At 36.5% G+C, this 25,946-nt stretch overlaps 1 protein-coding gene across 3 annotated transcripts in view; it reads right to left on the reverse strand.

Moving 5' to 3' along the window:
- Nucleotides 1-25,946, reverse strand: part of MRC1 (mannose receptor, C type 1) — a 93,327-nt gene that overhangs the window by 24,525 nt on the left and 42,856 nt on the right. For all 3 annotated transcript variants that reach the window (XM_005868446.2, XM_014541397.1, XM_014541396.1), the window contains 14 exons: nucleotides 25,287-25,444; nucleotides 24,268-24,378; nucleotides 17,613-17,728; nucleotides 15,276-15,424; nucleotides 12,861-13,060; nucleotides 10,108-10,235; nucleotides 9,510-9,597; nucleotides 7,799-7,943; nucleotides 6,186-6,227; nucleotides 4,590-4,753; nucleotides 3,516-3,583; nucleotides 2,004-2,104; nucleotides 1,181-1,323; nucleotides 679-793 (listed from right to left, as the gene is read on the reverse strand). In XM_005868446.2, coding sequence (XP_005868508.1) covers nucleotides 679-793; nucleotides 1,181-1,323; nucleotides 2,004-2,104; nucleotides 3,516-3,583; nucleotides 4,590-4,753; nucleotides 6,186-6,227; nucleotides 7,799-7,943; nucleotides 9,510-9,597; nucleotides 10,108-10,235; nucleotides 12,861-13,060; nucleotides 15,276-15,424; nucleotides 17,613-17,728; nucleotides 24,268-24,378; nucleotides 25,287-25,444 — 1,728 coding nt within the window. The remainder of the gene's footprint in view (nucleotides 1-678; nucleotides 794-1,180; nucleotides 1,324-2,003; nucleotides 2,105-3,515; nucleotides 3,584-4,589; nucleotides 4,754-6,185; nucleotides 6,228-7,798; nucleotides 7,944-9,509; nucleotides 9,598-10,107; nucleotides 10,236-12,860; nucleotides 13,061-15,275; nucleotides 15,425-17,612; nucleotides 17,729-24,267; nucleotides 24,379-25,286; nucleotides 25,445-25,946) is intronic.

Genomic DNA, 25,946 nt, shown 5'->3' on the forward strand with positions numbered 1-25,946 from the left:
AATGCACTGACCACAAGGAGGCAGCTCCTGCATTGAGCATCTGCCCCCTGGTGGTCAGTGCATATCATAGCTACCAGCTGGTCATCTGGTTGTCTGGTCATAACAGTTGCTTAGGCTTTGATATATATAGATGTCCAGCATGGTGCCTACAACTGAATAAAATAAAATCGTTTTCACTATGGGCTTGATTTTTTTCCCCTTTCTACTTTTTTCTTTTGAAAACCACAAACTCATTTACAATCACAATCCTATATAATAAAAGGCTAATATGAAAATCGACCAAATGGCAGAATGACCAGTCGCTATGATGTTCACTGACCACCAGGGGGCAGATGCTCAATACAGGAGCTGCCCCCTGGTGGTTAGTGTGCTCCCACAGGGGGAGCGCTGCTCAGCCAGAAGCTGAGCTCACAGCTGGCAAACGCAGCAGTGGTGGCAGGAGCCTCTCCCGCCTCCATGGCAGCACTAAGGATGTCCGACTGCTGGCTTAGGCAGGGAGTGGACCTAAGCTGTCAGTCAGACATGCCCTGAGGGCTCCCAGACTTCGAGGGGGCACAGGCCAGGCTGAGGGATCCCTCTGAGTGCATGAATTTCATGCACTGGGCCTCTAGTATTCCATAATTTTATGAAAAAATTACATGTTCAAATGCATGATTGAATGTACAATAGCCTGCATACCTTGCTCTCTTTCATTGCGTATGGATACCAGATTCCCTCCAAATCCTATGCAAGCTTTTCGTGCCTCTTGCCATGTTTTTCTTTCTTGTTCAACAAATCCAAAGATTTTGAGACACTGGGATGAAAGGAAAAAATCCAGTGATTAACTAAAGATACTACTAAAAAGTCTACTGAACTACATCAAAATTATTTATAAAGATTATAGCTAAATATAAATTCCCTCACAACCAAATAGAGATCTAAAATATTGAGTAAGTTTTATTACAAACTTTTTTTGCAAACCTCTTTTCTCTTTTTGGACAAAGGGTACAACCATTTGGATAATATATTCATATATACTCATAATTTCCATAAAGAATTTGACATGGGAATCTCCACCAATTCTTGCCTAAAAATTACTAAAATGATGAAGTAAAGAAAAAGTTAACTTTAAGCTGAAAGATTTGCATTGCCACTCTCCATATAAGAGTCAGTGTCAAGATTGCAACTCATTTTTTCTCACCTTGTTGTTGTAGAAACTCCAACCTTCCTTGCAACCTCCTGGGGCCGGGGGCGTGGTAGGAATCACTGTGGCATTGATGCTGCTGTTATGTCGCTGGCAGATGAAGGGATTTGGATAACCACAATTAATGTCATTCCAAAGCCCTGGCAAAGAACAAAATAGTTAAATTAGATTTGCATGTTTAAAAATGCATATATACATATATATTTATATATATACATATATGAAGGGTTCTCAAAAGTGGTTTAGACTACAACCAAACTTTAATTCATTCAAGTGACTCAAAAAGCCAATGTAATATCCTTTCACTCTTTCACTTGAACTAATAATAGTTCAACTTTATAAAGAGCTTCCTATGAGCCATGTACACACTTGGAATAATAGATATAGTATCTAAATAGCCAGTTACAGCAAATGGTAATAATGTTATAACGAACTCTCTATATACCAAACATTTATTTAGTGTTTCAGAAGTATTATCTTGTTTAATTTTCTCAACAGATAGGTTCTATCTTTATTCCAATTTAGAAGACAAAGACTGGAGAGAGAGATAAAGGAGATAAACATTCTGGATATTTTCTTCAAATAAGAACATAAAAAAATATTTCATAAGATGAGAAGTGAGATGATTGTGTAATTTGATAGAATAAATGTTAAGCACCCCTTTGCTTTAAAAATTCAATGATTAGATGGCTAAAATTAGAACTCTCCTTTATTCTCTCTTCTTTCTGACTTAATTGCACAACCTTCTACTTTTAGCCTAAGGAGGTAACAAATGACACATCACACCACAAGCCAAACTCAAGATATGTATATTGTCTACCTGAATTTGCATACATGACTACACAGTTTTCATCGTCATTTGCAAAATTGGGTTCACCTGGGGCCCAAGCCACAAAATTCACCTTGCTTTCATCCATCCAACTGGAAAACAAAATTCAGGCATTTAATAACAGTCCAATCATGAGAATAACTAGCTACAGCCTAGTGGAGGGAACAGGCAAGTCAATCAAGATGAAGGAATCACAGGATCCTAAGCCAATAGAAGAGAGGATTCTAGAGAGCAGTTCTAGAGAGAGGGTTCTAGAGAGAAGTTCTAGAGAGACTAGCAAGAAAACCCCAAAGGTGGTTGGTGCTTCTGGACATTGTGCTTCTGTAGCAACCTGATGCTTTGGCTACTCTGCTTTCTTTGCCCTTCCTGGAAGAAGCTGCCTTTAGCCTTGAAGTGGGAGAAGAAATGGAGATGCCCATTACTTTGGAAGTGGGTCAGAGCAAAAATCCTCCCATAATACTTCTTTTTATTTTTTATAAACAGAAATTTATTTCTCACTGTCTGGAGGCTGAAAGTCCAAAATCAAAGCTCAGGCAGATTTGGTGTCAGGTGAGAGCCCGCTTCCTGCCTCATCTCCCATAATACTTCTTAGGCATCATTGCCTCAAACACAACCACCATGGAGAGGCTGAGAATGTAGAGTTTCTCATGAAGCTCGTCCTCTAAATTTCATGTTTCCTCTGGTTTATCTTAAGTGATATGGACCAATATTTATTTTAATAAATTATAGGAATTCAGAGACATTTAGCAGGAAAAGGACCAAGAGATCATTGAAGAGATCTCTCATGCCTATCCAAAAGAGCTGCAAACATTTCTGATCTTTAAAAATAATGAGTGTGAGTTTAGGTCTCATTACACAAAAATGGCAATAATAGCCAGAGGGAACATATGTGGCTAAAACATCTGTGCATGAGCCAGGAAGACATATCTGCTCTTCAGACTTAGGAGAACACGTATATAAATGAACAATCAAAGAAACCTCCCAAACATACTAATTTCCTCCCTCCCATAGCTTTCCTGGCCCCTGTACCCTATGGAAAATGGTAGAGTCATTTTTTTGAAGGGAAAGCGTCTCATGCAGTTAACACCGTTTTTCAAAGTTGTGATGTTAAAGCAGTGAGTGGAGGAACATAAAAGGACCCTTTAGTTCTGTGCGCCAAGGCGTCCAAGTGGAAATTGTAATTTTTAAAATAAATTCAGTGTTCATATGTATATAATACATCTTCTTAGAAGATGATTTACTAACAGGTGACAGCATTCAAAAACAAAGACAGGTAAAGTTTTGCAAGATTAAACCAGATTTTGAGTTATTCAAAAATTAGAATGCTGAAGACATTTAACAGGATTATTTCTAATTCTTTTTGGTTTTATAAAAGATGCTTTTTAGGTTAAGAACCCTGGTGGATTTTTAAAAATGCATTCAGCAAAATAAAATCCTCAAAATAACTTAGGTGTTTATCCAATCACTATCTTAAGCAAAGTTATTTTATTTTTATTTACTTACGAAAACTTTCTATCCAAGCTGATCAATAAACCAATAAAATATGCTGGCTGTGCATCCATCCTGTTTACCTAAAACATGGAAGTTTACATATAGTTCAATCTATATTTACATAATAAGCAAATTCTTACATAAAACCTATACATTAATGAAGCAACCCATTTGGAACTTTTTCTAAGAAAGAGATTCATGTAGAAATCTTGTGGTATATCCAATGTTATGTTTTTCATAAAAATAAAAATAAAAATAAAAATATGCACATTATATAACAACTTGCATTTATAAAGCAAATATCTAAAGTAGCTCTATAATATCGAACGTCTATAGTAATTAGGTTGTTGAAGGCCATCTGTTAAACAAAGTCACCATTTAGGATTATGTGTCTAAGGAAAGACTTCTTGATCCATGCATATATTTGTGCAATATTAGAGAATTTCAAGCCAAGGTATATCTATAAAGATGAAGATAAGTCAGACTACACTCTTACTACCTTTGTAATCAAATAAATCTTTATTTCTCATTACTGTTCAATTTTTTTCCTGCTCTCTTTCCTATCCTTTTTCTGGCAACAAACAAGAATGCCATGAAGATTTTTAAAGAGAAAGACTGAACCAAGAACTCTTAGAAAAAACAAATTACACCTTCACTCTTAGCTGACAAGATTTTTATATGAATAATCAAGATGTACTACCTATTAACCAACAATTTGGTCCAACTAAAGTAGATTTTTAAATTAATAATCAACCTGCACTATACACAAAGAATTGATATAAACAACTAGTTAGATATTACAATCTTTGAAAATCAAATGAGTGAACTCAAAGCCATGAAGTATGGATCCTCACAAAGCCCAGACTACAAACTGTCGATGGGTTCTGTGATTCTTCACTGAACATTCAAGCAACAGGTCATTCCTTTCTATTATGGCCAACATCCCCACATTTATGTCTTTACCCTGACCCTAGAAGGTGAAAATTCATCACATAATTTAAAATTGCAGCACAGGGTACCAACTATAGACATTATCTTTGCTTAACACATGTCAGTGGTCCATTCTTAAATTAATCATTTTCTTACATATTTCCATAGAAACTTCTTTTCACTTTCACTTTGAATGGAAACAAGATCACCAAAATTCCTCTTGCAAAATCCTCGTGCATTGTCCATTGTTTCCGACTCTTTACTAAAATAATACTGGTAGTCTTTGTAAATAACCCACCCATCTTCAGTGACCGGTGGATCTGAAAAATTCATGGAAAAGGGTGATGGATTTTACTTTGGTGAATTCAAGAATCTGGTATGTATGGTACACACAAATGAAAAGGGCAGAGTAGCTACTATATCAGAGGTGTCTGCAACTCCGAGAGCCCAGATTAAGCAGGATGCTTATTCTAAATACAGACTGAAATACCTAAGGCCAGATTGCCACTTGCCACCAACTCTGTACAAGCTCACTACGTTCTCTTCCCAAATAAGTTCCATGAACTGGTATCTCTATCGGGTAAAGCAGTGGTTCTCAACCTTCTGGCCCTTTAAATACAGTTCCTCATGTTGTGACCCAACCATAAAATTATTTTTGTTGCTACTGTTATGAATCGTAATGTATCTGATATGCAGGATGGTCTTAGGCGACACCTGTGAAAGGGTCATTGGACCGCCAAAGGTTGAGAACCGCTGGGGTAAAGGAACTTCCAGCTTTACCTTCATCAATAGGATCACATAGCTGGAAGGATTTACATCCAGGCACCAGTGATGTTCTCGGTGTAAGAAGTGGAGGCTGTGAGAAAGCATCTTTTATCTCAATAGAACAAACAACTTGTAATAGATGGGACTAGGGTGCTTCCGTGTATAACGGGAAAACCAAAGAATTCACAAACCAGGACTCCTATGGCTGTTGCCAAACCATAAAATTCTATGATTCTGCTCTGGTGTAGGCTAAATAGAAGCCCCCAAAGATATCTAGATCCTAATCTCTGGAATCTGTGAATGTTACCTTACACAGAAAAGGCACTTGGTAGATGGGACTAAATTAAGGGAGATGGAGAGACTATCCTAGATTATGTGTTTGGGCCCTAAATGTAATCTCAAGTATCCTGATAGAGGGAGGCAGAGGGAGAGTTGACTCCAGAAGAAGAAAACAATGTGACAAACGAAGCAAGATGCCACATTGCTGGTTCTGAAGATGAAGAAAGGGGCCATGAAATAACAATGCCAGGAGTGCAGCTCTAGAAGCTGGTAAAGGCAAGGGAATAGATCCCCCCTTTGAGCCTCTGGAGGGAGCATGGTCCTGCCAATGCCTTGGTTTCAGCTCAGTGAAACTGAGTTCATATTTCTTACTTCCAGGTCAGGGAATAAATGGCTGTCACTTTAAGCCACCAAGTTTGTGGAAGTTTGTTACAGCAGCCCTAGGAAACTAATACCTGTGCTAAAGAAGGAACAGTGATCTTGGATTTGATTTGTAAACATTCATTGTACTAATATCTGCTTGATATTTGTGTTCATGAACATCTGTCTGGAGAGAAAGATCCAAACTTGCATGAGATTTTCAAAGATATTAACAACTTCTGCTCTCCACCTTCTTAGGGCAAGTTTTGTTTTGTTTTGTTTTTCATTGTAAGAAAAAAAGAGCAGAGAAAAGCTATCAATATAGAGATCAGAAAATAAAACACCTACTGTCTTCAGGAGTTGGTGTTGGCTCAGGTTTTGGTGTTTGGCCTGGAAAACAAACAAAAAATTAATATAAAGTATGCTGCACTTTTGCTATTACATATTCTTCTAGTTTCACAGTTTTCATATAGCTAAATATAGCTAAATGTAGCTAAAAACTCAATTGTTCTCTTTTCTTTTCCTCCCCCTCCCTTCTACTCTCTAATTCTCCTATCATGGGATGGGGGAGAAAAGTGAAGGAAAACAGAAGTAGGAGTGAAGAGATAAACAAAGTAGGTACAATAATGGCCACCAGAAATCAAAAGAGAGTTTTCAGGCACAGCAAGCAGTGTCATACAAAGAAAAGAAAAGAGAACCAGTTTTTTGAATCAGAAAGCTTAGGTTCAAATTCCAGACCTGGGTTTAAAATGCTTGCCCTTAGTTTTGTCAACAGTAAAAAGGAGTTAGTAATTATGTGTAAATAGCTGAGGTAAAATACATGAATTATTTGTATTTAGAAGGTGCTCAATAGATATTAATTTTATAGTCACACGTATTATTATTAGCTATGAAATTACTTCAAATTTCATTATTTGAAATTACATATGAACTACTTATTTATAAAATATACTTTCTTTAAAGAATCTTATTTTTATTAAATGTATGTTTTACTAAAATTCAAATAAAATAATTTTCTTTTCAAGTAGTTGTTGATATATCTGGACTCTGTTGGAATCTGATAAAAGGACTCAAGTTTCTCAGCTTTTGGTTTAATATAGTCAACATCCATAAGAATAAAAGTCCCAATGGCCCATAAAGAAACAAGACATAATAAAATCATTTGTAGCTAGAACTTTAAAGAAAAATCAGCCACTACTTATTCCTCCATTTTGAAAACACTAGTCTAAGCAGCAGTAAGGAAAATAAGCAGACAGACAGCAACAGTGTCTTGAGCAGTAGACTTGAGACAGTGGCCAAGGTTTCCCCACAGCAGAGGGCAATGTGGTTCCATTTATCTGTTTACAAAGAACTAGTTGATGTATATTTTGGTTCAAGGGTGGGTCTATTTGTGTTTTTTTAAGCATAAGAATCTGGATCCTCTGACCTCCCTGCCTGACTTGGATATGTGGACCTTTCTGAGTCAAGATCATGATTCATAGCATCACTGCTACTTTTTGACCAGTAGTAATATGGTGGGTCCTCCAAATGGTGTCTGTTCTTTGTGTTGAACATTTCCTTGAGAAATCAATATTTCGAATATTCGGACTTAGGAAGTTTTTCACCTAATGTAGGTCAAAGGGTGACAATTCCAAAAAAGAAATGGCATAGTCATTGCTCTGCTCACGGAGCAGAACATCCACTCCTACCACCGAGAGACTGAGCCAGAAATCAGAGCTCATGGGAACTATTCCCAGGGACGTGACTCGAGTCTAGGATTCCCAGTGGCCTTTTGATCTTCTGTTCCTTTGGAACATTTATCTGTGTTCAGCGACTTCATTCTCATCCTGTGAAAGGATGGCTCCTGCCAATTCCTTTATTTTTTATGTTGTTTGTTTGGTTCTACTAATAAAGGGAAGTTATTGGGATGTCAGAAGGTTAGTTCTTCGAGCTAAGATAAAGGAAAGAACAGGTTATCATACCTTTACGTATCTGGCAAATCCAGTTCTTAAGATGTTCACAGTTAATATCATTCCAGGACATACTAGGGTCACCTTTCAGCTCTCCACAGTATTCAGCATTTCCATAATTATTAGGTTCTCCATAAGACCAATTTTCATAGGAAACCTATGTTAGAAACATTATACACCCACCATTTATATCAGCCCAATGTCAATCATTTACCCAAACAGGAAAGTAAAGATATATTTATATTTTTAAAACCATTTCCCTTTTTTCACCATAGTTTTGCTTCTAAAGCAAGATTTATAAACATGAATGAGAAAGAGCTTTCATTACATGGAAACTTTTGAAGTTGAGTAGAGTATGCTATTGATTATTAAAAATTTTTCTTTACTCTAATTAAACGGAATGGCTCTAGAGAAGGGGTGGGCAACCCCTGGCACGCGTGCCAAACATGGCACGCCAGTAACTTTTGCTGACATGCGAAACCCTCTGTTATAATCTTCCATTTACAATTTTTTTCTTAATATCAACTTTTTTATTTTTCAGATAAATTCAGTGTAGGTGCATCTTAAATAAATAAATAATTTTACATAACATATATACATTAAAAAATAAATGTATTTTTCATCATCATATACTGTGTTTTTGTTGCTCGAATGAATTTTATTGTTTCTTCAAGGTTCTTCAGATATGTACACCTTAAGAGATATCAAGTAGGCATAACATGTTCTCAAAAAATTAGGGTTGGCACGCAGAAGAATTTTGAGTCAGAGATTTTGCTGGTTTTGGCACGCACTCACAAAATGGTTGCCCACCCCTGCTCTAGAGCCATAAAAATGGGATTTATATTTAGAAAAAATTTGGCAAAGAGATCCACTGATCAGTATAGGAAGTTCTTACATTTATATCCCATTCTTAAGGGATAATATTTCAGTGTGATGTTGGAAACTTTCTTTTTATTCGATGGTAGCATAAAGCATTCATTCTTTTTAAAAAAGAAACAGACTGATGACATGTTGCTAACAAAACTACCAAATTTTACCAAAATGAACAATGGAAATAATGGGGGACTGGGTTTAGGTCCCCTGCGATGTTTTCAATGTGGAATCATAGTCCATAAGGTTTTAGACTAAGTATTATGATCTATTTTCCAGAGGTATGATATAAAAAATCCAACATCAATGGATCCATCAAATATACCATCTTACCCAAGTTCCTTGAGAAGTTGCTGGTGTAAGAGGAGATAGAACTAAAATCACACAAAAATATGTGATGACTAGTGTCCAAAATGCCAGCAAGTGCCCAAGCCTCTCACTTCTCCATTCCTAAGAATGAAGAAGTCTGACATAACCTAATGGCTATTAATAAAATATCAGAAGTTATTTCCAGATCTCTTGATCTATAAGAACACTTGATGTTTAAGAAGTTTAACTACTTGCATGCCAATTTTTTATATCAAAATAAATATATTTTATGTAAACTACTACAATGAGTTTCTAATTTTTTTTCCAACTAGCCAACATGATTACACCTTGGGTAAATAAGAGAACTATACTGGGGCAGAGACAGAATAATAATCCTAAAATAGCATTTACTTTTCACAGAAAAATGTCTCTAGCTATCATAATAAAAAGTCTTACCAAAAATGTATGTTAAGCCAAAGGATAACATTAAAATAAATACTACATGATAAAGTAAGAAAATGATATATTAAATCAAATCACTCACAGGAGAACCATCACTCCAAGTAAAGCCCTCTGAAGGACTTTCATATGTCAACCCCAACCAAAACAGTTCGTGGTAGTTTCCACTAGCCCTGCAATATACAAGATATAAAGAAAGCTTATGCATGAAACAAGTTTGTTTAGCTATAAAGACTAATCAAATTTGAAAATTACACAGGTAAAGAGATTCAATGATTAAATATAAGCATTATTCAATAGATGTGCATTTTTGGTAGAACCCATATATATCCTAAAAATGAGCCACCCTTTGAGAATAAATAATTGTAAAGCACTGAAAGATAATCATTCGTTATTCATTTAACAATATGTATTGAGTGTCTTGTACTTTTATAGAGCCATTCATCACAGGATTTATACTTATAAAATTAAGGCATTCAGAAGTGAAACTAGATTTTAAAAAGGCCCCCCCCCCAAATAAAAATAAATTATAAAAAATAAAAAAGGGCCCATAGATTTGGAATACAATATATGAACTCGTAGCAGCACCATGAGCCAACAATTTTGGGAACATAAAATGTTTCTCAACATAATTAGCACCAAGTAGATAAAAGAAAAGAGTATTATATAGAAAAGATACTCACGTTATTAATCGCCATATTGCTTGCTGTTCCTCTTTATTATTGATACTCGCTAGATCTCCACCCAGAGCTTTACAGAAATCTCGAGAGTCAAACCATGTTTTCTTCTCATGTAATCCTTTTGTAAACAGCTAAAGAGGATATGGTTTCAGGAGTTATTTTGCACTGCATAGCTTATTAACTCAAGATAAATAATTATTTACTTTTGGTGAGATTTCCTTTACAGAAAAGCAAGACATTACAATGACCCCACACAACATAATTCTCTTGGCTAAAAATCAATTTATGAGTGAATATTTGAGCAACAAACTTTGGGGGATGATTTTGTTAAGAAAACTTTAAAAAAGAAAGTTGATAGCACATGAGGAATTAGCTTAAAATTTTAGAAGCTTTAGGCATATGGGCTAAGCATACAGCTCATTGTCAAAGACAAGGTTAATTTGGTTTAGTGTGAAAAGTAGCATTAAGATGGAAAGAAATTTAAAGAAAATTTTGATACAGAGAAAGTATACATGAATAAAGAAAACATGAAGGAAAATAACCTCCCTAAAATGGTGCCACAGATTGCTATCCTGTTAGGCTTAACCAAGGAATAACCTGGCAGCCTTTCAACACTTTGTTGGCCGTGTCCTTCAACACCGCCTTGTCTTTTTTCCCTGTAGATGCATGTTTTCACAACTATTGGCACACATGCTCTGTACTAATCTGTCAGAGCATCTAAAAAGGTGGGTTATAAGTTAAAACCAATTTAATATTTCAATAATTTAGGGAATATGTCATATTATCCAGCAGATTTCAATGAAAAGCAATACACAGTGACAGTCTGGGAAATACCTATCAGTATGCAATCAGTATAAGAGTTCATTGTCTCCACCAACTTTTATAACATTTATTCGTTGTTTTTCATGAGTCTTGGCCCCATCATCCAAGGCTTGTGGAAAAAGAAATTTGCTTCCAACCGACTGTGGCTGCCCAGCTGTCATCATGCAACCCAAGGCAACCTTCACCTTGACCCTAACTCAAGCCATCTAGACAAAGGTGATCTGAGCAAGTTTCCACTTAAATAATCCTAAGACTTCTGTGACTGCCTCAACTTGCTAGACTGTGATATAAGATTTCATTTTATTAAATCAATTTACTATCAGCTGAATTTTATTAATAATTCCTGTATCTTAACTTGTACAAAGACGGTCAATATATTTCCAAACAAACCCTACCCAAAGCACCTCTAAAACCGTAGACTTTTTAGTGACGCACATCTGTGGATCTGTTGAATACTCACCTGGGTCGTCTCCTAGAACCTTGGTTCACTTCCCAGCTCTGGAGAATTCTGCTGCTTCTCTCAAAATTCTGCAACATATCTCCACAGCCTACCACCCTCAGGCAAATGGTTTTGTATAAAATAAATTTGGTCTTTGTGTAGTAAGTCAAAAGTTTCCTAGCAACAACAATAAATATCGAATCCTCTTCTGTTTAGCCCAATATAGTCCCTTCTATATAAATTATGCTTTTAACCCAGACTGGCTAATCTGGATAGCATAGTTCTTCAGCTCTATTGCTACTAATGGGAGTTTCCCACCCAACTAGCCACACCCCTCAGGTTAGAGAAGATTAAGCAACATCATTCTAACACACATTGATAATTCAAGTTCTTCATTAACCCTGCCTGTCTTACAAGGCATGCCATGTCCGTAGGCCATTCACAGGATTGAATAACAGAAGTCTTGAGAGTGTAACTTTAAACACTGTTAAGCAGTAGATAAGTAAATTTCTCATTTAGTTAATCTTAACCTTCTCTAGAAAGAATAGAACTTACAAGAAAGAGAGGGGCGGGGGGGAAGCCCCAAATAAATTCACTGGGGTTTTTCTTTGTTCATTTGTTTGGGTGAACTTGCTTGCATAAGGAGAAAATAGACGATCCAGCCCAGGAGTGTGTAAAACAATTGCAGAATATCAAATTGTCATTTAAGGGACATGAAACACCCATATACTCCTACCCAGAAATGCCCCCATCTCTCAGAGGCATAATAACCAGGGTTTAAATCAGTACAATGGAGCATTACCTCTAGGATACCCATGGGGCATTATTACAGATTCATTTATCAATTCAGTTAACTAAAAGCTTGGTCTGTAAGAACAGGGCAAAAAGTGAGATGCAATGGAAATGAATGAGGGGGAGCAAAAAACGTTCATTAAGATGAACAGAAATGCTAGCTCAGACTAGGGCCGGAAAGCCTGGGAGAGAGGAGAGGCAGAGAATGGGATGATGTAGGCAAAGCAAAAGAAGAAAGGCTGCTGTGAGCTGTGTTGTGCTGTAGGTTACTTTTGTTGGTCTAAATCAGCGGTTCTCAACCTTCCTAATGCCGAGACCCTTTAATACAGTTCCTCATGTTGTGGTGACCCCCAATTTCATTGTTACAAATTGAACATAATTAAAGCATAGTGATTAATCACAAAAACAATATGTAATTATATATGTGTTTTCCGATGGTCTTAGGCGACCCCTGTGAAAGGGTCATTCAACTCCCAAAGGGGTCGCGTGCCACAGGTTGAGAACCGCTGGTCTAAATGCAACTGGTCATTAGCATTCATCCAAGGAAAGCTCTTTACAAATAAACCAGATCGATAAAGTCAGAATTCCTACAGGTGACGCCTGAGCATGGCAGCATTTGGTTTGGTTTGGTTTTAATTTCTTAGCTGATTCTTTAGCTGAAGGATATTCCAAATTCTTTATTAGTTTTGCAATTGCAACTTACCTTGAAACACAAGCTTGTTTTACTGGTGGTGCCCCAATCCTCTGGACATTTGGGTTCGGGTGTTGTCGTGGGCTCCGGTGGACGAGTTACTCCCTCTGCCCAGTGTTTGCACACAAATTTTGCCTTTTCTTCACATCTCAAAACATCCCACAGGCCCCCTGCGATCCCAGTTTTCATGGCAACACACCCAGCTTTTCTCCCTGCGTTAAACACACAGACTTCGCTTAACAGATGTTGCTGTAGGCTGGCCATGCTCGCAAGAGACAGTACAAACCTGACTCAAATTGTGTGGTCAAACCTCCATGTGCTGAGGAAATGAAGAGGAGAGATCCCGTGGCATTTGGCAATTATGCGTGCTCTTCGGAATCGTTATTTACCTTTCATTTGTGTGGCCTGTGACCCCAACTGAATTATGATCTCAAGGGTCACGGTTTTGATAACATTTTGTATTTCTAACATCTGGCAGGGTGCCGCCTTTAGTAGACATTTAACGATACAATAATTTTTGCAGAATACAATTTACTGCCATGGCAAAAATAGTAGTTCAACATTTCTTTTAAAAAAATAAATTCTTTAAGGTCCCTTTTTTCCTCTAGGGTTCATGTAGATTTTCCAGAACAGAAGTTGTTACAGACTTGAAAATGAGATACAGCTGAGAGATTTTAGTTCAGTTTAGTTACTCAATCACCCTGAACTTGTTGCCTCATGTTAAAATGCAAATATCACTACCTACCTTACAGAGTTGTAATGAATTTTTTCATGGTAAAAAACAAAACAAAAAACAAACTACATAAAATAAACTGAGGACTATGTCAGGCTTACTAGATTATAATTCTGGTTCACAGTTGTGATTATTTCCAAATAGAATTAATTAAGACAGAGCTTTGAAAACATTAGGATTTCTTCTGCTTAGATGAGGTCATCTTCTATCACTATTCTTTTAAAGGACATTAAGTGTTTAGAGTGATTCTTAAAGTTCTGGGGAGGTACTAGTACATCTTTTTCAAAATATCTTCATTAAGATTTCTGACTCCCTATAGCTCCAGTTTAATCCATTTTTGTTCTCTAAGAACATTCCAGGATTGATTTCTCCAAAGCCTATGGTTGAATGAACTCCACCTGCAAAATTAGGAGTTTGTCCTAGAGTAATAATTACCACTCTTATCAATATTTTTAAGGTGTGCGCTCAGCTCTTAATATATTACCCAGTTATTTAAAGATGAACTGAAATCTTACTATTTTTCAGAACATGCAATAATTTAAAGAGAATCACTCTATCCAAAATACTGACCTATTTACCTCATTAAGAGCTGAGAATACAAATTAAATGAACTCCTGAAGATTAGGACTTGTTTGACTAAGTAGTAAATTCATACACTCGAGCTATTATTCCTTCTTTAGCTCTTTGCCCAGGCACAATGAAACATTCGCTATAAAGGATGTTGAATTTCACACTAAATAAGGGTATATACTGTGATATCAGTGTATAAAGAAGGCACAGAATCTGTCAGAGGCTATTTCAGAAACTACCTGCTAGGGAAGCAAATCAGCACTTACATGTATAGGGAGGCAAGTGGTGTTGGCGCAAACAGCACAGATTTGGGGATTATACAGATTAGTCTAAATTCATGGTCGGAAGCTTTCTAGTCACATACATTTTTGAGTCCCTGTTTCCACGTCTTTAAAATGAAGATACTTAAACTTACCTTGGAAGTTTCTTATAAAGATAAAATCAAATCCAATGCATGTAACGGACTAAGCAGGGCAGCACATACAAGATACAGAAATGAGTCCCAGTACAGTAAGCACTACCTTGTGCTCCACCAAGTCAAGCACACTATCGCTATTCATAGTTGCACTGAGATGGTTTGGAGCCCTTTAGTATAGTTGTAAGCCTTCAGAAATAAGTTAACCATTTGAAACATTTGTGACCATTTAGAATTTCATAAATATTTTTCAAATAAGAGCAGTACCCGATAACCTAGCAGTTTTCCTTAGACCATTGCAAACTAATTGGAACTTTATTTAAAAAAAAAAAAAGCCTTAGCCGGTTTGCTCAGTGGTTTAGAGTGTTGGCCCACGGACCTAAGGGTTGGGGGTTCAATTCCCAGTCAAGAGCATGTACCACCACTGCAGGTTCACTCCCCACCCTGGTCAGGGTGTGTGCAGGAGGCAACCAAACGATGTTGATTTTTCTTGCTCTCTCTCTCCCCCCTCCCACCTTCCTTCCAAATTGCATGAAAATCATTGGAAAAATATCCTCGGGTGAGGGTTAAAGAAAAGTAGGACAGAAGAGCAAATACTGAAAGCACGATTAATTCACATAGTCCATTTGGACAGGTAGGTAAGGAAGTAGGTTTTGCACGATGGACGTGTGCAATGAATACAAACCTCCGACCTGAGCCCTGCACATACCTGGCATTTCGAAGTTCCAGTGAGTGTACTGAACCTCCTCCTCGATGGTCCACTGGAAGGTCCCTTTGTTCCGGATGTCGGAAAGGCCTGTCCAAAAGTATTTCTCAGGCCTCAACCCAACCCAACTAGTGAGGAAGGCTTGCTCATATCTAAAAAGCAATAGTAATAAATACATTGTTTAAAATAGTTAAACTAAATTTTGCAAATATTTATGTAAACTCTAATTATCAACATGAAAGGTATCTCATTTCTATGTCTGAGCTATGATTTGGTTGGTAACTCAAACGTATTTTCTTATATTTATGTGTCATTTATCTTATACAAAATTCACTAAGAAAATGTGATCCTATGAAGAAAAAATACCATACAGCTGAGTGAATAATTTAAATATACTCAAACATGTCTCTATTCCACATCAGCCCTTCTGCCCTTCTCAAAATGTAAGAGAATTCTGAAAATGCAAAGGAGAAAACTATAGCATTTTAAGATACATTGTTTAAAAATCAGTCTACTTTTCAAATATTTCAAATGTCCTGCACAATTTTTGGTTTAGTAAGTTGAGAGGCCATAATGTAATCAAGGATGATATAAATGGGAAAATCTGTGTGGATTTCCCCTTGAATTGCATCCTCATTCTCTACCCTCAGAAACAGAAAATTATCAAGAAATACAGAGAAGCAGAGATTCAATCTCTAGAAAGAACTGGGAGCAGAATCACAAATTCCAACATTTTCTCTCCCTCTGCCTCTCAGCTGTGTACCCGGCATAATACAATTCGGTTAGTAAAGGTATTGAAGTTTGTCTTAATGGACAAGCACTAGACAATGAGGTCGCAATGTACGCAAAAAGCTCTTTTGGGAACAGAAGAAAAGTGGTGCCCAAAGTTTCCAGGAACAAAGAGAGGTGTGGATGACTCCAGAGAGAACAGGGAGGGAAATGCAAAGAAAGCTACAATAACAGAACATTTGCTTGCCCCAGGCTGAATAATTCCATTCCCTAAACCGAACAAGCACCCCTCCAAAAATTAAAGTTCCAAAGTCAATTTTTCTTAAATTTCTAAAAATCAAGTCTAACCACAGAGGCAGTGACCGCCCCTGGATATAAATATCATAGAAAACACAAAGAAACGTATGCCTAAAACACAAAATATAGGGAAATCTCTGCTGCAATAGACCCAAGGATCAATGACATTGTAGATCAGAACATGTCGCCACCTGACTTAAAGATGTGCAGCTCATATCCTTGTCATAAGACAAGAGTATCTATGTTCTGATTTCCAGATGTTAGCATTATGTCAGGGGGCTACATTGTATTAGACATTTAATTGTACATGAAAGAAGGATGTGGGTTGAAATACAAGTTCTTTTACAAAGACCATCCAAATCCTATCACATCTTTCATTTGTATCAAAGGATTTTTAATATCAATGGCATCCTCTACATTTCATTTAGTCTGCCTTAAAAGGCCACTAAATACAAGTTATTGAACTAAAACTCAATATTTTACCTTTTTACTGCAAATGACATGGACATTTTAAATTTTCTTCTAAGTTTCTCCTAGACTTATTCCAGTGCTATGCAAAGAGAAGGGGAAAATGACTAAACACTAAAACCTTAAAATGGATGGGACTCTAGAAGTCAAAAGTTATATAAAATCCTCTATATCCATATAATTTCTTTGGCCTATAAGTCTAGTAAACCTAGCAAAGAAAAGAAGAAAATGGAAGACTGGGAAAAATATTCAGTAAACTTCTCTGCCCCCTTTTTTTGGTGGGAAATATAGTAAAGCTAGAAGGTGGGATTTTTGAGCTAAAATTTTGTACTTATTTTTCCTGATATATAAGAAAAAGTTATATCTAAATTACATTTATTAGAGTATTAATAAACAGTTCAGCATATTGCCTTATAGTACTAAAAGTAGCAAAATATTTTATAATATTTGCAATGAAGAATTCAAGTAAGGCCTGATTGGCATGGCTTGGTGATTGAGCATCACCCTATGAACCAGGAGGTCACGGTTCGATTCCCAGTCAAGGCACATGCCTGATTGCAGGCTTGATCCCCAGTGTGGGGCCAACGGTAGACAGCCAATCAGTGATTCTCTCTCATTATTGATGTTTCTATCTCTCTCTATCTCCCTTCCTTTCTGAAATAATTTAAAAATATATTTTTTAAAAGAATTCAAATAAGAATATGATTGTTTAATCTTCTGCTTTTATAAACCATACATCATGATTCCATGTAATTTACTTAGAAATTTAGAGCACATTGATACCTGGGATTTCTGGAAACTTTTTGTTATTTGACATTTTTAAATAAAATTAAAATTATTCCATACCTGTCTTCAACAGTTGTTAGATAAGCATTCTCTTTCACACAGGTTTGGTTTGCTTCTGAAAATGTTGAAAGTGTGTGTCCAATCATATAGCAGTAGAAGCCGTGTCTTTTCCAGCCCTATTAATGATATCAAACAGATTATCACATATTTATTGGATAATATTATTTTAATAATCCCTCTGTCATGAGATAAACAATAGACCTAAAAGAATACAAATTTGAATAATTTGAAATGCAGTGAAAAGCACTTACATGAATAAAGAAATCAGTAGTGTGTTATTCCTCATATGACAAATTAAGATACAAAGTGGGGGGAACAGTCATTCTCTCTCCTTCTGAGGCACCCTCCAACAAAATGATTCATGAAATGTTTACCAAAGCAACTGAACAAAATGGCTAAAATTTCAGTTTCAGAATAGATAACCACAGAGAATAATTTGCAAAATGACAAGCCTTGTTGTCATTTGAGGTCAACAGTAGGTGGTGAGTATAAAGCTATATCATCTGGTCACAGGCATCAAAAAGTAGTAGAAACCTAAAAGTTGGAATGGAAAATGCACCAGCTGTGTCTGAGGGCTGTCCAGAGTGCATCAATCCTAGGTTAAGTACTAGAGCCCAGGGTCTGGGGTTTTAATGTCCACACAGATTAGGACACTGTCCATCAGCCCACCTGACCCAGGAGATGGAACTGAAATCCTTGCATACAGATGATATCCATTAAAGGTAACCCCTCTGAGAAAGGAGAGCAAAATTCTCTGCCCACAAAACAAGAAAATAACAGAAATTCTTGTCATATGCCTGGGGCTCTAGGTGCAGGAGAAAATAATTCTTCTGTTTGAAAATGAATATAAAGTCTGTGCCACAGATGGGTGCTGGGCCCAACTATACACTATTCACACTGTCTGAGAACTCACAGCCAGAAAAAAAAAAGTAAAACTTGGTCTACAAAAAGATAATCTCCTAGGTACTCAGAGAAGTAAATGCAAAACTACACAACAGAAATATTTCTACATGGCAGGTCATGTGAGACCATGCGATTTGAAGGTTAGAGTGGACTAATTCAAAATCAAAAATTACAAATCATGTTAGAAAATGTCTCCCTTCAAGGGAGAATTAATAATTTAATGTAATAAAACACCTGGGAAAATATAAAAATAAGTTTGTTTGAGATTATTTAAGTGACAAAAGAAGAAATAAAATCAATAATGGAAGATCAAAATGCTATGAACAACGAACAAGAGGATTTGAAAACTAACAAAAAAGTAGGATATCAAGAAAAGAAAAATATAAAGTTAAGAAGTAAAACTTCAAAATTGAAAACAAACCAAATTTCAGAAATTAAAATATAACAAAAATAGCCTTTCTTTTCAGATGGTTTTCAAACTGATTATTAAGAAAAAGAGAGATTAACAAAATCATAGTGCATTTTGAGTGGGATATTCAAATATCTGCCTTATGTTGTACAAGGCAACTAGAGAATTATAGTTGACCATGGCCATTCTCTACATAAACAACATTCAAATAAAATATTCCTCAAAAAAAAATCTTACTGACCAGATTAAACGTCGAAACAAGGTTTCAGAAAGATTAGTAAATTGGATAAGTGTAGCAGAGGACTGAAAAGAGGTTAGAAAGTATATTGATGAAAATAGAATGAGAACATCAATCTAAAATAAATGTCAGAAGCACTGAATAAAATTAATGACTGATAATTTTTAAGAATTGAAAGATAGGTACAAGTCCTCAAAATGAAGAGGCAAACAGACCCAATAAAATCAATCCAAATCTCGACACATTGTACTAAGCCTGAAGAATGACAAAAACAATGAAATCTTAAAATCAACCAGAAACAAAATACAGATGACCCACTTTTTTAAAAAGAAGGATTAATCTAATAACAGGCATTCCAATGGCAAAAATAAAGGCCAGGAGAAAATAAAACAATATATAAAGTAATATCAGAGAACAGCTGTCAATCTAGAACTCTAAAATGACCTGTCTAAATTATTGTGCAGGGAGAGGATAAATTCAAGAACTTTTCAAACAAGATAAAGAATGTTCCTCTCCCAGATCACCAGTGAGAAACTCCTGAAAGGTTTACTTTGGCAAGAAGGAATTTTAAATCAGGAGGAATGAGTGGGCTAAAAGTCTACACTGAACAAAGATATCAATAAATGTCTTCATAAATCCAAGTCTAATGTGCAAATAACAAAGATAGCTAATTGGTGGTGGAAAGTTAAATAATGGAATATAAGATCTGTAGTTTAGTTAATAGTATTGTATTCATGTCAATTCCCTGGTTGTGATAATGTACACTAGTTTGATAAGATGTGATTATTGGAAGAAACAGAATGGATAGTAGAGGGAAATTCTATGTGTTCTTTTTTTTTAATTTCTTGTGAGTCTAACATTTTTCAAAATTAAAAATTTTGTAATGCTTAAGTAGAATAATAATCTTCATTTTGTTCAGAAAGAAGAGAGAGATAATAACTTTAACTTCAAGTCAGGAATGCATGTTAAAAACATAAGGTTAACCATTTAAAAAACAAAAGTAGAATGTATAATTCCCAAATGTGTAGAAGATAAAAATGGAATAAAGATATTCATTGAACCAATGGGGTGCAGGGTAGGAGATGGAAGAAAATAAAACTGAATTGTCAACAAAATAAAGTGCAAATAAGACGGTAGAAACTAATTCTATATAATAAAGAGCTAATATGCTAATTAGACCAAACAGCCAAATGACCATCCGGACGACCTTCCAGACAAAGCCGAGGCTATGAAGGGATGCAAGGGCTGGCCAAGGCTGCGAGGGCCGGCCGAGGCAGCCGGGGCTGTGAGGGCCAAGCCCCTTGCACGAATTTTGTGCATCGGGCCTCTAGTAAGAATATAACAGTATGTAAAACAAATTTAAACTCTAAGTTTGCCAGTTAAAAGCATAGTACCTCAAATTAGATTAAAAATAAAAATATAGCTATATGTTTACAAGAACAGGCCCTAAAATAGAATGATTAAAAGCAATTAGTTGGAAAAAGAGGTTCTAGGGAAATATCAAGCAAAAGATATTTTCTGTAACAACATTAGTATCATTTAAAATTAACTTTATGATTTAAAAAAGCATTATTATGAATAAAGTAATTACGTAAAGAACTGATTCATCAGGAAGATATAACACAGATCAAAGTATATAAAGCAAAAATTGACAGAACTACAAGGAGAATATTTTGTCAAGCAGACAAAATATTAGCAATATAGACTATCTGGATAATATGTGCTAAATTTTATCTAGTCAACATATATTATTTTGTTCAAGCACACATGGAATATTTACAAAAACCAACTATGAATAAGATCATTAAGAAAATCTCAACAAATAACAAAAACAGCACCTTTATATGCTCACAATGCAGGGAAATTAAAATCAATAGTACCTCCCAATTATTTAGAAACTAGAAAACAAACTACTACCAAAACCCTCATCACTATCAACATACACACCCATATGCACACGCACGTGCACGCGCACACTCACACACACACTTCTAAATCATTCCTGGGTGAAAGAAATTTTAATGAAAATAAAAAATATTTATAATTGAATCACAATAAAACACTATATAACAAAACATTGTGGCTGTTCCATAGTTTCAATTATACCTTTCACTTCTGTAAGCATTCATTTTAATATTGTATCCATTAATTCCATCATCTAAAGCTCCTGATGGTATCCTATATAATAAAGACCTAATATGCTTATTAAACCGAACAGCAGAACAACCATCCAGACGAAGCCAGGGCTGCAAGGGCCAAGCCTCTTACACGAATTTCGTGCATCAGGCCTCTAATATTTTATATTTTTTAATTTCAAACTCATCTGTGGGATTCCTGGTCAGCCTGGAAAAAGAGACTTCTGTATAAAGAGAATTCACATTTGCATCTGGCAGACATCCTGGAATATTAGCAACCCAAGACCACTTTATGTTAATTTCTTAGCTCAATGTTTCCCACACAGGTAAGCAATGAATGGAAAACTGAATCCCGGATCAGTATTACAGCAGGCCCGTGATTTTGAATTCTTAAAAAGACACCTACACCACCACCCAGTGCCCAGGCCCAGACACAAAAAACTGTCTTATATTCTTTTTTTTCTAGTGGACTTTTTTTCTAGTCTTCCTAGCCCTTGGAGGAAGTCACTGCCTAGAGCAGGTGTTTTTAAACTGGCCAAATTATTTAATATCTCTGAGCTTCAGTTTCCTCTTCTACCTAATTAGAAATATAATATGTGTCCTTTATAGTCAATGAGAGCATAATAACTGCACTCAACAAACAGATGCTTCTTACTAAAATATTTTTCTATTACCATCCTAATGATTAAATTGGATTATATCAGATTACTAGAGGCCCAGTGCATGGATTCATGCACCAGTGGGGTCCCTCGCTTGGCCTGTGGGGATTGGGCTGAAACCAGCTCTTTGACCTCCCCCGAGGGGTCACGGATTGCAAGAGGGCGCAGGCCAGGCCGAGAGACCCCACTAGTGCACGACTGGGGCCGGGGAGGGACTGTGGGAGGGCTCCAGGGCGTGTCTGGCCTGTTTCACCCAGTCCCGATCAGCCAGACCCCAGCAGCAAGCTAACCTATCGGTCAGAGCGTCTGCCCCCTGGTGGTCATTGCGCATCATAGCAACTGGTCAAACGGTCGAATGGTTGGAGGGACAATTAGCATATTAGAGAGATAGCTATAAGAATTAATTGCCCTGGCTGGGTAGCTCAGTTGGTTAGAGCATCATCCAGATATCACAAGGTTGTGGATTCAATCTCCAGTCAGGACACATACAGAAAACAACTAATGAATGCATAAATAAGTGGAACAGCAAATCAATGTTTCTCTCTCTCCCCGCTTCCTCCCTCTCTAAAATCAATAAATAAAATTAAAAGAAAAAATTTTAAAGAATTAATAGACTGTATTTATAACTTTGATAGTATAGAAGTAATAAAATTTAAGTATTATTGTTTATAGAAAATTATAATATACATATGCATATGATTAGGCAAAGACTATATAAGTGAACTGGGAATGAAACCAGTAGTGAAAGTGCAGTGGGCTGGTGACAGGAGACTGGAAGCTAGTCTTGCCTCAGTGTAACTCTAAGAAAGTTACCACTTCTCTGAACTGAAAGTTCCAGAATGCAAAAAATTAAAAGGGGAATTTTGTCACCACTAAGATCCTTTATAACTTCTAAAAGACTGTGATTTTCTGCTCCAGGGTGCTTCATGGTTTATCTGTACAGTATTAAATTATGATTCATGAATTCTCAGCCTGTTGGTGTATGTTATAAGATAATTTGCTCACAACATGATACTCTTGGAAAGAAAATTCATTTCTGCTTTATTTTTATCCAAGAGAAGCGAGAAAGGCAAAAAGCGGAAGATTTCTCTCTCTCCCCGCTTCCTCCCTCTCTAAAATCAATAAATAAAATTAAAAGAAAAAATTTTAAAGAATTAATAGACTGTATTTATAACTTTGATAGTATAGAAGTAATAAAATTTAAGTATTATTGTTTATAGAAAATTATAATATACATATGCATATGATTAGGCAAAGACTATATAAGTGAACTGGGAATGAAACCAGTAGTGAAAGTGCAGTGGGCTGGTGACAGGAGACTGGAAGCTAGTCTTGCCTCAGTGTAACTCTAAGAAAGTTACCACTTCTCTGAACTGAAAGTTCCAGAATGCAAAAAATTAAAAGGGGAATTTTGTCACCACTAAGATCCTTTATAACTTCTAAAAGACTGTGATTTTCTGCTCCAGGGTGCTTCATGGTTTATCTGTACAGTATTAAATTATGATTCATGAATTCTCAGCCTGTTGGTGTATGTTATAAGATAATTTGCTCACAACATGATACTCTTGGAAAGAAAATTCATTTCTGCTTTATTTTTATCCAAGAGAAGCGAGAAAGGCAAAAAGCGGAAGATGAGCCACTCAGCAATCAGGAAAATGATAACCATACATCCTGGATTTTGTAGTTTCTTTTCACTTTTACATAGATCATTTACTTTAACCTCAAAGAAAAATAAGACCACAGGGAGGTATTGCTAACTGTTATACAGGTCAGGTTGACACACAGTAGGAGTGCATGGCTTTATTCAATAGTTTAAAGCAGTTACTGCCGGCCACTAGCAGTTAGAGTTTAGATCTCCTGCCTCTATGGGGAGGAATCCCCACTAGAAGTAGCTCATCAGAAATATTATAAATGGAAAAGTGAGTAAGGATTGTTTGCTATCTGCAACTTAAGGTTTTCTACTGGAAATGTCCTTGACAACCCATAGGTCCTAGTCTGCCAATCCCCCGATGATAACTTGCCCCATGACCTGCCTTGATCTTGTTACCCTCTCCAGGCTCCATTCGGCGTGTCATTTGATTCCCCGTTCTCTTTCCTCCAATTCCCATGGCATTCTGAAAGTTGCTACTGACCACACACACCCCATGTTAACTGTCAAGAAGGCTTTAGAGAGAACAATGATACAAAACACTAACAATAAACTATTACATTTTTAAGCAGTTGAAACACTTGGCCATCTCAGGCAAAAATAAAGCCAAGTATGGCATATAATATTTGCTGATCTCAAGTTATCGGGTGCTTCTGTACTCACTTTCCGGCAGCCTGGTTCTACTTCCACTATTCCTGGCCCGTGGGCTTGTGATTTCATCTTACAGATGTAGCCCAGGGACCGCTCGCAGGCCCGATCTGCCCAGTACCCGTCCTGCGAAAAGCAAAGAGGAAAACTTAATGACTATCAGTTGTTTGACTGTGATGCTATTTTCTCAAAATTGTGCCTCAGAAAAGGAAAAACAAAGATTTGAGGTTATTAAAAGAAAAGGGCACCTATGCGAAGGAGAGGTAAATTGACGTTTTACAAGTAACAGCAAATTTTACCCTGACTATAAAGATGTAAAGGGAGATTGCAGCCCCAATATGTGTTTATATCTTAGCTATCTAACCCACAGTTTAGAACAGTGGTTCTCAACCTTCTGGCCCTTTAAATACAGTTCCTCATGTTGTGACCCAACCATAAAATTATTTTTGTTGCTACTTCATAACTGTAATGTTGCTACTGTTATGAATCGTAATGTAAATATCTGATATGCAGGATGGTCTTAGGCGACCCCTGTGAAAGGGTCGTTCAACCGCCAAAGGGGTCGCGACCCACAGGTTGAGAACCGCTGGTTTAGAGGGATCTTTTCATATTTGGCTCCTCCATATAGGCAAAGAAGAAAAACAAACTAATGTAGCTCCCCAAGCACAGATTCAAGGCTGTGGACCCCAGAATAGGTCTAACTAGGTCTATAGCTACTAGGAGCAATCAGTTGAAAGGAGAATCAAAGCTCTGAATTGATTAATCAATTCACCATTTAGAACCCAGCAAAGGAACAATATATGAATATTAATTATTGGTTAATTTCAACCTTGACTCGAAAGTTTCTGTTGGATTTCTTGAAAATTTGACTGCTAAACAATTGAGAGAGATTTAAGAAATTGAATTCAAATTTTAGTTCAACCTTGATCTATGTCAATTAACCTAGACTAGAAATAATCTAAACAACCATATGTAATAAGTGGGGAAAGCTTCCTGTGGCTTTTGTTCGCTATCAGTTATTAAAGTTGCCTCACCTTGCCTTTCATCACAACACAATCTTCCTGCCTATTGTTTTCATGGCTTGGTTCTCCACGAAGCCATTTGGTAAATGTCACTGGGGTCCCATCACTCCATTCAAAATACATTTGAATCTTGAGGTCATTTAAGCCAATCCATAACTCATCATTTGGCTCTAAACAAGAAGAAAAACACAGAAGTAATTTGCACAAAGTTTGCATTCCAAAGGTCAGGAGGTTATCCGCAAGGAAAGGCCCTCTGCTATCAACAATACTTCTAGTCTGTTGGTTCTGTAACTAACATAAAGGACCGTCGTCTTGAGTGTTAATCTGATCCACATGCTGTAGTGTAGACTTAGATGTGAGCTACAGCTGGCGTTGTCAATTTTAATTGTGTGATGTACAGTGGGGCCTTGACTTACGAGTTTAATTCGTTCCGTGACGGAGCTCATTAAGGAGCTCATTAACTCAAATTACTGTCAACTCAAAGCAAAAAATCGGCCGAGAGATGGCTCGTATCTCGGAAAAACTCGTTAGTCGGGACACTCGTAAGTCAAGGCCCCACTGTACTCTTTACAAAGTGAATGAGACTGTTATTCTTTTGTTGTGCTACTGCAAATTGTATCTCCTAAGAGTTGCAAAAATGAAATTGGGGTGGGTCTATCATTATCCTCTATC

This window comes from Myotis brandtii, unplaced genomic scaffold, assembly GCF_000412655.1.
Source record: "Myotis brandtii unplaced genomic scaffold, ASM41265v1 scaffold269, whole genome shotgun sequence".
In the NCBI taxonomy this organism is placed as follows: domain Eukaryota; kingdom Metazoa; phylum Chordata; class Mammalia; order Chiroptera; family Vespertilionidae; genus Myotis; species Myotis brandtii.